This window comes from Callospermophilus lateralis, chromosome 7 (assembly GCF_048772815.1).
Source record: "Callospermophilus lateralis isolate mCalLat2 chromosome 7, mCalLat2.hap1, whole genome shotgun sequence".
Taxonomy (NCBI): Eukaryota; Metazoa; Chordata; class Mammalia; order Rodentia; family Sciuridae; genus Callospermophilus; species Callospermophilus lateralis.
The window spans coordinates 105,371,215-105,383,821 of NC_135311.1; the positions used below are offsets into that span (position 1 = coordinate 105,371,215).

A 12,607-nucleotide genomic window follows, 5' to 3' on the forward strand; every position below is an offset into this window, starting at 1 on the left:
AAAAAAAGGTCTTAACACAGGAGCTTTGGGGAACACATCATAGCCCAACCATAATACCTCATGATCCAGTCCCTTCCCCAAAGCTCCGCCTCTGAACAATCCTGCCTTGTGGAACCAAGCCTTTGGGAGACATTCAAGATCTAAACTTGTGTTCAGCATAATTGTTTTTAAATTCATCCCCATTGTTGCATTTATCACTGACTCATTCCTTTTCATTGCTGAGCATTATTTCACAATATGTACATACCATAGTTTTGCTTTGTTTGTTTTGGTTTTAGGAAATTTTTTTAATGCAAGTGGAATTCACATAATGTATGGTTAACTGTTGTAAAGCATACAACTCAGTGGCATTCAAGGTATTCATAATTTTGATCAACTACCACCTAACGATATTAATAGTGTTGCCTTTAAGAATAATTAAACTTTTGCATTTTTAAATTTTGCATAAATGCCTTTTAAAAAACATTGAAAAAATAGCCAAATAGCTCACATTGCAGTGTCATATCTGTCGTTCTGATTAGTTCATAACACACATATATACACACAAGAAAGCTTGAAGATTCTTCTGTACTAAGATTCAGTATTCCAATTTAGTACTTTATTCATTGTTAAAGAAGCTGGATCTTAAAACCAGGCTGCCAACATTTAAGGCAAGTCTGGCCTCCGAATAGCTGATGATGATGACTAAAATTTGTACTTATGAGACTACTGCCTCATCTCAGTTCCCATCAACCAACCATTGAAATAGACATGGCAGATTCTGTGTAATTCACTCTGAATGCCAAAATCCTTACTTTTCTATTATGCAATGGAAAGTTTGTCAGTCTGCTTTTTTTTTAAGAGAGAGAGAGAGAGAATTTCAATATTTATTTTTTTAGTTTTTCATCTTTTTTGTATGAGGTGCTGAGGATCGAACCTGGGCCACACGCATGCCAGGCGTGCACGCTAACGTTGGAGCCACATCCCCAGCCCTGCTCTTTTTTTTTTTTTTTAATATTTTTTTAGTTGTTGATAGACCTTATTTATTTATTTATTAATTTATTTATTGTGCTGAGAATCGAACCCAGTGCCCCACACATGCCAGGCAAGTGTACTACCTCTGAGACACAGCTACATGACCATAGCAACCACCTCCACCACCATCATCATCATCTTCATTTAAGAAAATGAAAAGGGCAAAGCTAAGAATCAGTAGCTTCAGTTCTTAGTTGTTTATTCTCTGTCTCTGTTTTCACTGTTTTTTGAATGAAGTTGAGCAGATTGATTTAACCCTGCATTTCAATGCTGTTGTCTTGGGTCTTGATTCTGCTTTGTGTTGACTACCTTCGAACCTAAGTCTCTCATTTCTGATCTTGCCTCTTCCTTTCAGTCTCTAACTCAATGGATTTAGAGGACACCATTACCCGATTATAATTGGCTTAAAATATATGTAAATGCAGCTAATAAAGGGCTTACCATTCTCTGAAATCATATTAAGAGGAATTGTTATATAGTATTATGACAGAGGTTCCAATGTCTATCTGCTCTAAACAAGGAATAGTTTGACAAAAGCCCCTAATGTTGCTTTCAGTAGTGTTCATATTTTTGCCAGATACAGTACAGCCTCTTGGGAGAATGAGGCAGGAAAATCACAAGTTCAAGGCCAACCTTAGTAGTTTAGTGAGACTTTTTCTCAAAAAATAAAGAGCTGGGCTGGGGATGTGGCTCAAGCGGTAGCGCGCTCGCCTGGCATGCGTGCGGCCCGGGTTTAATCCTCAGCACCACATACAAACAAAGATGTTGTGTCTGCTGAAAACTAAAAAATAAATATTAAAAATTCTCTCTCTCCCCCCCCACTCTGTCTTTAAATAAAATAAAGAGCTGGGGATGTAGCTCAGTGATAAATCACCCTCGAATTCAATCCCCAGTATCCTAAAAATATTAATTTTTATATTTATGTACTCAGGGCTTTTTTAAATGTTCACCTATTGATGATAGATTTTGATATTGATGATCAGAAAGATTTTAGATATTGATGATCAGAAAGAGATTCTCTGAAAATTTATTAATTTTTATTAGGGAAAAGAATTGCAGTGAAAATAAATATGCCATAGTAACCTTTGAGCATATTCAAAAAGGTTAGGTCAAGGAGAAATTTCTTAGCCAGAAATGAGGATGCCAGTCTGAGGTTGACAGACAGTAGTTGGTCAGATATCCTTGCAAAAGTATTTTTTTAAATAAAATTGTAGTAGCTTTTATGCAGGGTTGTGGTTCTGGCATTAATAATGCATTACTAATGTGGTTCTGGTAATTACTAATAGGCAATTGTGTGAGAAACTCTTCCTTCATAACCTCACAGCTTTTATTTATTTATTGTTTTGTTTTTACAAGGAAATCTGTTTTTATTCTGATAACTTTCACAATGAATAATTGAATTATTTCCTAGGTTTTGTCTGTTGTGTACATATTTTTGTATGATCATGTGTACTCATTTGTCTTGGGTAACTAATTAATACTGAAATGACTAGGTCATATGATAGATATGTTGTTAACTTTTTTAAGAAACTGCCAGACTGATTTCCAAAGTAGTTGTAGTATTTAAAATAACATAAAATCTGAACACTTAACAATAGATCAGTAGACTTTATAACAAGGGTGACTGGGGTGGCATGTCCAAGAAGGATTTGTTGAGAAGGGAAGAGGAAGGGAGAAAAGAAGTGTAGGCAGGAAGGAAGTTAATTGGTGAGGAAGCCCTCTCACAAGCGGTGCCACATTCTGGGGCAGAGATCTTATATTTAACAGCCTTTAATATCTGCAACAGTCTGTTTTAAAACAAAGCTGTTTACTTAGAATGCTTGTATTATAAATAAACTGTATTTGTGCTTAAATGGCTTCCAGCTGTGATAGCTTATCCCTTTGTTGTATGTACATAGTATCATAACAAGTCATTCCTGTCTAGCCAGTCAATTGCATTGACTCACATGGGGCCACTTTATGGATGAGCTGAATCTTTTTCCTCCTTAATTTTTACTGCAAACAATAGATATTTTATGCCTGGAAAGATGATTCATTTATTCATTGTTACACTTGGGGATAGGCTATAGCCTTACTGGCAGAGTGTGTATTTTAGCATGCTCTGGGCCCTGGGTTTAGTCCCCAGCACCAAAAAGGTAGGTGGGTATGTAGATTGATTCAATCTGTGTGTGGAATACAGAGGTATATAATATAGATGATTTCTATTTATGGAGATTACAGTATCATGGGGAAAACACACCTTAAATAAATAATTATATGATAATTAATTGCAATTATGATAAATACTTTAAAGGAAAAGCAGAAAATGTGTTCTGAGATAAACCTAAACCAATTTGAAAAGTCTTAGGTCAGGAAAGTAAAGTCAAATTAAAATTTTAAACATCTTAAATATTTCCCCATTTAAATATAGAAAGGTAAGATTACTTTCATAATTTGTTGATTGTATTCTAGAGATAGATTAATTTGAAAAGACGCATTATCCATAAAGGCAGAGGATCCTTAGAAGTTCAATTTTTTATTTTAATAGATGTCTAAAAAGAAAGACAATATTTACCCCAAAACACATAGCTTGTTACTGGCAGGGCTAGAACTATCTTCTATTACCTGAAAATAATTATCAAATATAGATCAGCAATGGTCAAATGAACTATTAAGGAGCCACTCTATATAAATTGTGTTTGGGGTAGGGAAATGAGTTCATAGAGTAATGCATTAGGCAAATACAGATAAACACAGAAAAACAAAAATATTCCTTAGCAGTTTGATTGTATCTAGTCATAGTAAAACCTTGGTTAATAATGTAAATACTAAGTGGTAAATATGTCTCTAATAAGAAGCTTTTAAAATTCATTTTTATTCATGTATATTATTTGACATATAAATTGTTCTGACTGCTTTGTAGCCTGAGTGATCTCTAAGGTTAAACATGGTTCTGGATATTTTATTACCAAATATAATTTCCCCAATATACCCTTATACCCTTTCATCATACGTAGTATAACACTCAGCTTCAGGTTAGCAACATCTAATTCTTCCTGATTTTTTTGTTTGAAAGACTGAGAACCAGTGAAATATTACAATTCTTAACAGAGCTTTTATTTTGAGACAGGGCCTCACTAAATTGCCTAGACTGGACTAGAACTTATCCTCTACCTGCCTTGGCCTCTGAAGTGCCATTGTGCCCTAAAAATTTCCAGTTTTATAGGTCAAAAATATTCACATATTGATGACTTTACATGGTTCAACCTAATACACAAATGACTAAAGGGAACCAACACTAATGTGGACAGGTGTGGGTATTTATTAAGTTTGAGTACAAGTATATTATTGGCTACACTGCTGAGCTTTACAAATGAGAAATTCTGTTAGTGAATTAAATTTTAATTTCATATGAAATCATGATTTAAATATAGGCAGATGGTATACTCACTTCAGAAGCTAAAATATTGAACAAGGTTTTCGAACTTAGGTAACTTCTGCTACTTGCACTTCATGAATATAAATGTAGTGGTAAAATACTTACTTGATGAGCAAAGTTTTAGTGCTGAGGTGTCGAATAAGGTTAACATAACAAGCATATTTTACTTTCATTCTTCCTAGTCCTTAGTCCCACTGATGAACAGTCTCTAAATTAATCTTAGAAAAAAATCAAAATAAGGGCAAAAAGGAACTAATAATTGTACAAATGAACTAGTGCCAGATGCTTTGTTAGTGCATTTAATTCTCCCAATAATCCTAGAAGACAAATATTATGTCTATTTTACAATTAAGGAATAGAGAGATCTAGAAAGGTTAAATAACTTCACAGGTCACACAGTTTATAAGTAGCAGAGCTAGAATTTAAACATCTTTACTATTTATTACCATATTACTCATTGTTTATTTATGTCTGGTACACCTAAAACATTCCTTATTTAATAATAAATTCATGCAGAAATAATACAAGGGGGTTAACACCAGTTTTTTCCTTTAAAAAAATATAAAAACTCAGGTGACTCTTTTTTCTTTCTTTTAAGGATGAACGTGAAGCCAGAGAAAATGTGAAGAGAGAGCAAGATGAGGCCTATCGCCTTTCACTTGAGGCTGACAGAGCAAAGGTAGGTTTTGTCAAAGTACTTCTGGAATATAGATATACTCCTGGTCTTTGATTATCTGAATATCAGCCCTTTTATTACTTTGATCCGCCAAAATATTGGATTTGCAATAGGGAGAGCTAGATTTAATAAAGAGAAAACATAATTCTATCAATAATCCTTAAAGCATGGTTCATTTAGACAAAATAAAGTTTGTCAGAATCATTAAAAAAACAATAAGAATGAGCCTACAGTATTTTATTTATTATTTATTGGTCTGTCTTACAGCCTAACAGTTTAAAAAAAAATAATAACTCTAGGTGATTCTAATGTGTAGTCACTGTTAATGACACTGATTTGTTTAATCTTAGAAAAAAAATCAAAAATTTGATTTTCTTCTTCAGGACCTGCTACTGTATTGGGTTTTGAAAATGCAGTGGAAAATGTATAAGCCATAGTTTCTGCCCTCAAAGGAATACTGATAAATGTGGTTGATTAGATTAAGTCAATAACACAATAACACTAGTAGCTGTAACATAAAACAAGGATCCTGAGTGCCATAAGAGAAGCACTGAGTTTTAAGAGAGTTCATTGAGCAGGAATTTCATTGGAAAAATTTTCCCAACCTTTTTGGATAACCAGAAAATGGGAATGTTCTCTGGAATAGTTCATAGAAGTGATACAAGTAACTATATAGGGAAAGAAGAAATAATATAAGCTAGTACCCAGAAAGCATACACAATGGATAAAGGCTGATATGACTAGAGTTCAAGATTTGGGGACAAACTCAAAAGACAAACAAAGGGTCACATGTTTTCTCTCATATGTGGAAGCTAAAGAGGAGAAAGGAAAAGAAAGGTAGAGACAGAGCTCATGAAAATCAAAGAGAGATCAGTAGAAGAAAGGGACCCAGAGGTGAGAGATGGGTTGCGAGGAGTGATATTGGCCAAATTATATCATTACACTGTGTACATGTACAAATAGGTAACAACAAATCCCATCATTATGTATACTATAATGCACCAATTTTTTTTAAAAATGTAGAAAAAAAGAAAGATCTGGGGACAGGAGAGAGATCAGAAAAGGCCATAAAGGAAGATGAAAGAGAGGAAGGAAGGATCTGAATGACACATTACCCAAAGTGCTCAAAGCATTACAGTAGGAACCTTTTATATCAGTTCTTATTCTGGAGAGAAGCACTGCTATTACCACTGTGTACCTCTGAATTTTGTTAAATAAGGCCTTTGAGTTTTGTTTTGGTTTTGGTTTTTTCCCTTGTTTAAGGTAAACAAGTATTTATTAGCCAGGCTGTGCTTCACTGTTGAAGCATGCCTGTAATCCCAGATAGTCTGGAGGATGAGTCAAGAGGATTATAAATTCAAGGCTAGCTTGGGCAATTTAATGAGACCATGACTCAAAATAAAAATCAAAAAGGGCTGTAGATGTAGTTTAATGGTAGAGCACTTGCCTAGCTTGTATCAGGCCCTGGGTTCAATCTCCAATAAATAAAATTTTATTAAAAATAAGAATATAATATTTACATATATACATATATTACATGCTTGCTCCCCATCTATTTTATCAACAGAGGGAAGCTCATGAGAGAGAGATGGCAGAACAGTTTCGTTTGGAGCAGATTCGCAAAGAGCAAGAAGAGGAACGTGAGGTGCGGCATAATTTTAAGAAAAATTATTCAAAGCTGGGTTGTTTTACTGTATTTGATACTAAGGCTGTTAGTATTTCTTACAACTTATTTCTTTCTGCCTTTTCAGACTCATTTTAGAATGAAAGACCTTTCTTTATTCCTGATCTTTATATCTGTTCACATACTAGATTTATGGTTTTCTATTATCTTCAATTCTGTTTCCCTTTTGTTACCTAACAGATGCTTCCCATCCTTCCTGGATACTGTCTCACTCCAATAACATAAAGACTGTATTTTTTTCCTTCCCTATATTTGACGTTACTTATCAAAAGATATTGCGAGTTACTTATACAGCATCTTGCAGATATGCCTGGCTGATGTTTTTTTTACTCTGAGTTTATGTCTGCATCAATGTAGAGAATTTTATATTCACTTGTTTTGGAAACATTTTTTGAATACTCAATACTTAGAGGATAGTGATGCAGACATGGGTTCTGCCCTTCAGGAGTTCATAGTCTTATAAAAAGAATTATAGTACTATTTGTAAAAGTTATGATAGATTTAGACCCAAGTGCAGTCAGAACAAAAAGAAGGGTGTCAAATGACCCTAAAATAGCTTTACAGAAAGGGATTTTTAATACTTTTTTTCTGGACATGGGATTAATGGCAAGATTCATTTATAAAAAGAGGAAGCCATCAAATCAATTATGGAAAAAATTGGAGATCCCTAACTGGGGCTGAGGAAAATCCCATTAGTCATCATTCTTGGTCAAAGGATGCTACATCCTTCATTTATTCTCTTTTTTTTTTTTTTTTTTTTTTTACCTATCTCACTTTTTTTTCTTTAAAGAGAGAGAATTTTTTAATATTTATTTTTTAGTTTTCGGTGGACACAACATCTTTATTTTTATTTTTATGTGGTGCTGAGGATAGAACCCAGCGCCCTGCGCATGCCAGGCGAGCGCACTACCACTTGAGCCACATCCCCAGCCCTCTCACTTTTTTTTTGAACAGGATAATAAAATATTTTTTTACCTACAAAACCAGATTACAAGCTAAGCACAGTAGCACATGCCTGTAATCCCAGTAACTTGGGAGGCTGAAGCAGAAGGATCACAAGTTCAAAACCAGGCTCAGCAATTTAGTGAACCCCTATCTCAAAATAAAAAGGGCTGGGGATGTGGCTCAGTGATAAAGAGCCCCTGGGTTCAGTCAATCCCCAATACAAAAAAACGAAAAAGGGCAGATTATATTCTTGGACAGAAGATACAACATGTCTACAAGTAACAGCAAATCAAGGACAAAGTATGCTAAATGATACAGGATATGCGAAAGCAAAATACCTAGGGATTTCAAGGGCATAAGAAAAATCTTTTACAGCTTTGATAATCAGACAACAAAAAGGAGGAGTAATTTGAGCCTGGTCTTAAAAGATGATGAAATGTCACTGTTTGGAAATGAAAACGTATTTAATACTTAACACATATGTACAAGATGCCATGCCTACAAACCCTAGTTTCTGTGCTCTGAGTGCTAAAAATATTTTGTTGAGCCCCTTTTGTGTATCAAACTCTGCAAGCTGCTTTGCATACAGTTACTCATTAACCATTAAGACAAATACAAAGTTAGAAATTCTCCAAAAAAATGAGAAAACTGAAGCTCATTGAATTACACATGTAGACACCTAGGTCTTTATGACTACAACTCAAGCTCTTTCTCACACTACATTTTCAGTCCAAGGCCATAAATCATAATATGTGTCTGTAGGAGTTATATATGTAGAGTTTCATGCAACTTTAGATAAGGGAGAGATTGGTCATTATCCTTTTAGGCTGTATTCCAGGAAATATAAGTTAAAAATAGGATTCCTGCTCCTTTGTGCTCTGTTTCACACATGCTCACTCTCTCTTACTAGTATATCTTCAAGTACACTAACTGGCTAAAATGTCAAGAGTACACAATTAACTTTACATTCTGAATTTAGAGCCTGGTAAACATGTACTTTCTTCTGATAGACTTACATAATATCTGTATGGGTTGAACATCCCTAACCTGAAAATCTAAAATGTTCCAAAATCCAGTGCAAGTTTGAATAATACTGTGTACTCTGCCATCCCTCACCCAGGAGTCACAATTAAAGGCTGTTGTAAGTCCTGTTGTTAAGAAACTTTTGAGGAGCTGGGGATGTGGCTCAAGCGGTAGTGCGTTCGCCTGGCATCCGTGCGGCTCGGGTTCGATCCTCAGCACCACATACAAACAAAGATGTTGTGTCCGCCGAAAACTAAAAAATAAAAATATCAAAATTCATTCTCTCTCTTCTCTTTCTCTTAAAAAAGAAAAAGAAAAGAAACTTTTGAGGACTGGGGTAGCTCAGTGGTAGAGCACTTGCCTAGCATGTGTTAGGAACTGAGTTCTACTCTCAGCACCACATATAAATAAATAAAATAAAGGTCCCTCCACAACTAGAAAAAAAATATATTTTTTAAAAAAGAAACTGTTGGTCTCAATTTTGTTCAGTCTATCCAAATTTATTTGATCCTTTTTTTTTTTCATGGAATATCAGTTAATATATTTCAGCACACTAGTCTACTATAAAACTACAGTACCAGGGAATAGCTGGTATTGTGCAACCTCTGAGAAAAATGAGACCCAGAAAGATTATATGGTTTGCCTGTCATTACCAAACTGGTCAAACACATAATCTGGATCAGAAGCCAGGTCACCTGACTTTTCACAGTAACACTGCCTCCCTTCTAACTGGAAATCCTAATCCATATAAATACATTGAGAAACAAGAGTGGTTTTATTATTTTTATTTTATTTCAAAGTCCTTTAGAAAAATGAAGTATTGAATAGTCAAAGCACTGTAGTCTCAGGGAAATTACTAAGTGATCAGCCTCATTTTGCTGTATGGTAACTTTTGGATTGTATTTAGTAAAATGTAGAAAGCTTTCTTGATTTGATTCTTAGCCATAAGGGAAAAGCTCTAAAGCAATTCAAAGGAAAAACAAAGAAATTACAGCAAAAATCTTCTCTCTTTTACTCATTTATATATTTAATTCCTTCCAAAATCAGTTTCAAGTAACAAATATAAATATATGCAATTCAAAGGGATTTAAAAAGGAAGAATAGATGTAGAAGTGAGGGTAAAGAAAAGCTAAAAGGAAGTTAAAGGAAGTGAAAGTGAATGGTAAGACTAAATGTTGACAATAGATAATCCAACTCAGGCCCCAGATGCATATAATAGGGTCTGTACATTTATTCAACATTAGCCACAAAATTTGTTCTATACTTCTCTTGGTCCAACACAAAGGAAAATATGATAGTTGAGAAGTTTTACTTTGTGTGTAATATTAAAGTGTGATAACTCAGAAGATCTCTTGATTTTTCTAGCACTAAGCAATGTTTCTTGTTGGTGTCTGTTCTGGATCTTTGAATAGTATTGCCAGCCATAGTTATAATAACAAGTCTGTCTGACAGCTGCTTATACCTTTTAAAATATAAAGTCATAAGGCCAGAGCACAATTTAGTAAAATCATCTTTGTAAAGGCCCAAATGATATATATGTATGGTAGGCCAGTTTAAGAAATGGAATTTACAGTAAGTAGTGAGATGTATGAACTACAGAGCATCCAAGAAATCCTTCCTGAATACTACTTTTTTTTTTTTTTTTTTTTTTTTTTGCCACCAAATTTGGGGCAAGTAAAGAAAGTTTCAGCTAAAATTTTGACTCTCAGTTCTTTGATTCAGTGAGTGTTCAGCAGATATTTATCAATCTTATTCTACATGCAAACATTAAATCAACTGCTGTGGATATTTATTTAACTCACATTATGTTATGTATAAGTCAGTCAAGCCCTTGGAATGTTTTTTACTGTGTAAATATAATATAATTATCAGAAAAGATACTGTGTTAGCCAGACACTAAGGGGCAAGCCTGTAATCCCAGCAGTTTGGAAGACTAAGGCAGAAGGATAACGAGCTCAAAGCTAGCCTCAGTAATTTAGCAAGGCGACTTTGTGAGACCCTGTCTCTTAAGAAAATGTTGTTGTGGTTTGTTTGTTTTTTTAAGGACTGAGGATGTGACTTGTAGAATTACTATATGTAAATTCTACCCTAATTTTACAATGGAAAAAAAAATCATTGAGCAGCCTTCTCAGGGCCATATAAAAATCTAACCACTCCTGTATTTCCTCTTTAACTTCAACAGCTCTTCCTCTCCCCTCACTCATTCCATTCCAGCCACATTGACTGTCCTGCCTTTTTTCAAACAACTTAGGAACAGTACCAAGGCTTTGGCACTTGTGACTCCTGCTTATTATTACACTTCTAGGTCTAAATGTCCATGTAGCTCTCTGTCCCCTTTAGTGGGTACACTTTTTAAATACTGTAAATCTCAGTAAGTAAAAAGAGAGGTACCCACCTCTCTCTTCTCCCAGCGTTCCCTGCTCTCCCCCCATAGTACTCATCACTGTGATGAGTCTTTCCAGTATGTTTTTGTTGTCTTTCTCCCCATCCTACTAGAATATAAACTCCATTTAAGCAGATTTTTTTTTTAATCTATTTCATTCACTGCTATTTTCCCATCACCTAGAATAATGCCTAACTCAAGGAAAGTGCTCACTAAGAATTCATGGAATTAATGAATGTTAGTTTTAGCCTATTTAAACCCTAGAGAAACTGGGTCTGTAAACTGTTATTTGGTATGTAGCTATAGAAGCAAAGAGAATAGTGGTGTGTGTGTGTGTGTGTGTGTGTGTGTGTGTGTGTGTGTGTTTATACATGTTTATGTGTAAGTAAATCGAGCCAATCTTTGATTCTTATTTTAAGAGATTGGTGTAAGTATACATTATCTTTTCTTTTTAAAAAATGAAATTGTGTAGAGACAAATAAGTCCAACATCAATTCATATTTTCTTATATAGCAGATTTCCTTATTTTATCACAAACCTAAAATAATGCAAATAAAAAACTATTTGTTGAGCAAATCAAATTGAAGTTTAACAATGATGTTTACTTTGACTGTTGTTTGAGTGTATGTGTCCTTTATGTCATTATTTTATAACAGTGTTTGCTTACATGAGGCCTTTTAGCCAGTGTGTTTGGAACTGGACCACTGGTGTATTTTTATTCTTTTTGCCAGTAAAACTGATGAGTATTCAGATATCAAGTTTGCTAACTTACCTAATAAATCTTCATTGTTTTCCATATAGTGTGGGATATCCAAGGTCTGTTTTTCATTCTGGGGAAAAGCCCTGGAGACTGCGTACACTGAGGAGCAGATATTGTCTGCCCTATGAATGGAGTAATGATCTACTGTTGTTTATTCTTCTGTAGTATAATTGGTTGAATTCAGACAATAATGTAGCATCTGTTGTTAATATTGTGTAGGGAAATGTCAAAATAGAAAGCAAGCAGACAGGTGGATTAAAGGGAGGGCAGGAGGGGAAATCAGGAAATACCAAATTAAGTTCTGGTTTAAAGTAGTTACAAAGTAATAATCATAATGGCAACAAGACCAACCACTGTGCTTTATTGTTGTTAGTGTTGCATACAGCATGAGGTTGATACTGAGAATTTGTCACTGAATGCTGACCATGTGTCAGCACTTTGTGTTTTTAATTATTACTCTATTTTATAGTACTTTGTAAGAAAGTTGTTATTGACCTTGTTTCTTATATGAAGAAACCAAAGTAGACTGTCATTTGTCCAGTGGCTAGTATTTTGGTTCTGTTCTTTCATACCTTAAAACCTATGTTCCTAGGGCTGGGGATGTGGCTCAAGCGGTAGCGCGCTCGATCCTCACTACCACATACCAACAAAGATGTTGTGTCCACCGAAAACTAAAATAAATACTTAAAAAATTCTCTCTCTCT

General features: G+C 34.6%; 1 protein-coding gene across 1 annotated transcript in view; it reads left to right on the plus strand.

Annotated features, from left to right (window-relative positions):
• Faf1 (Fas associated factor 1) overlaps positions 1-12,607 on the plus strand; it is a 396,527-nt gene that overhangs the window by 340,658 nt on the left and 43,262 nt on the right. The window contains exons 16-17 of the mRNA XM_076860444.2: positions 5,031-5,111; positions 6,676-6,753. Of these exons, the coding sequence (XP_076716559.1) occupies positions 5,031-5,111; positions 6,676-6,753 (159 nt within the window). The remainder of the gene's footprint in view (positions 1-5,030; positions 5,112-6,675; positions 6,754-12,607) is intronic.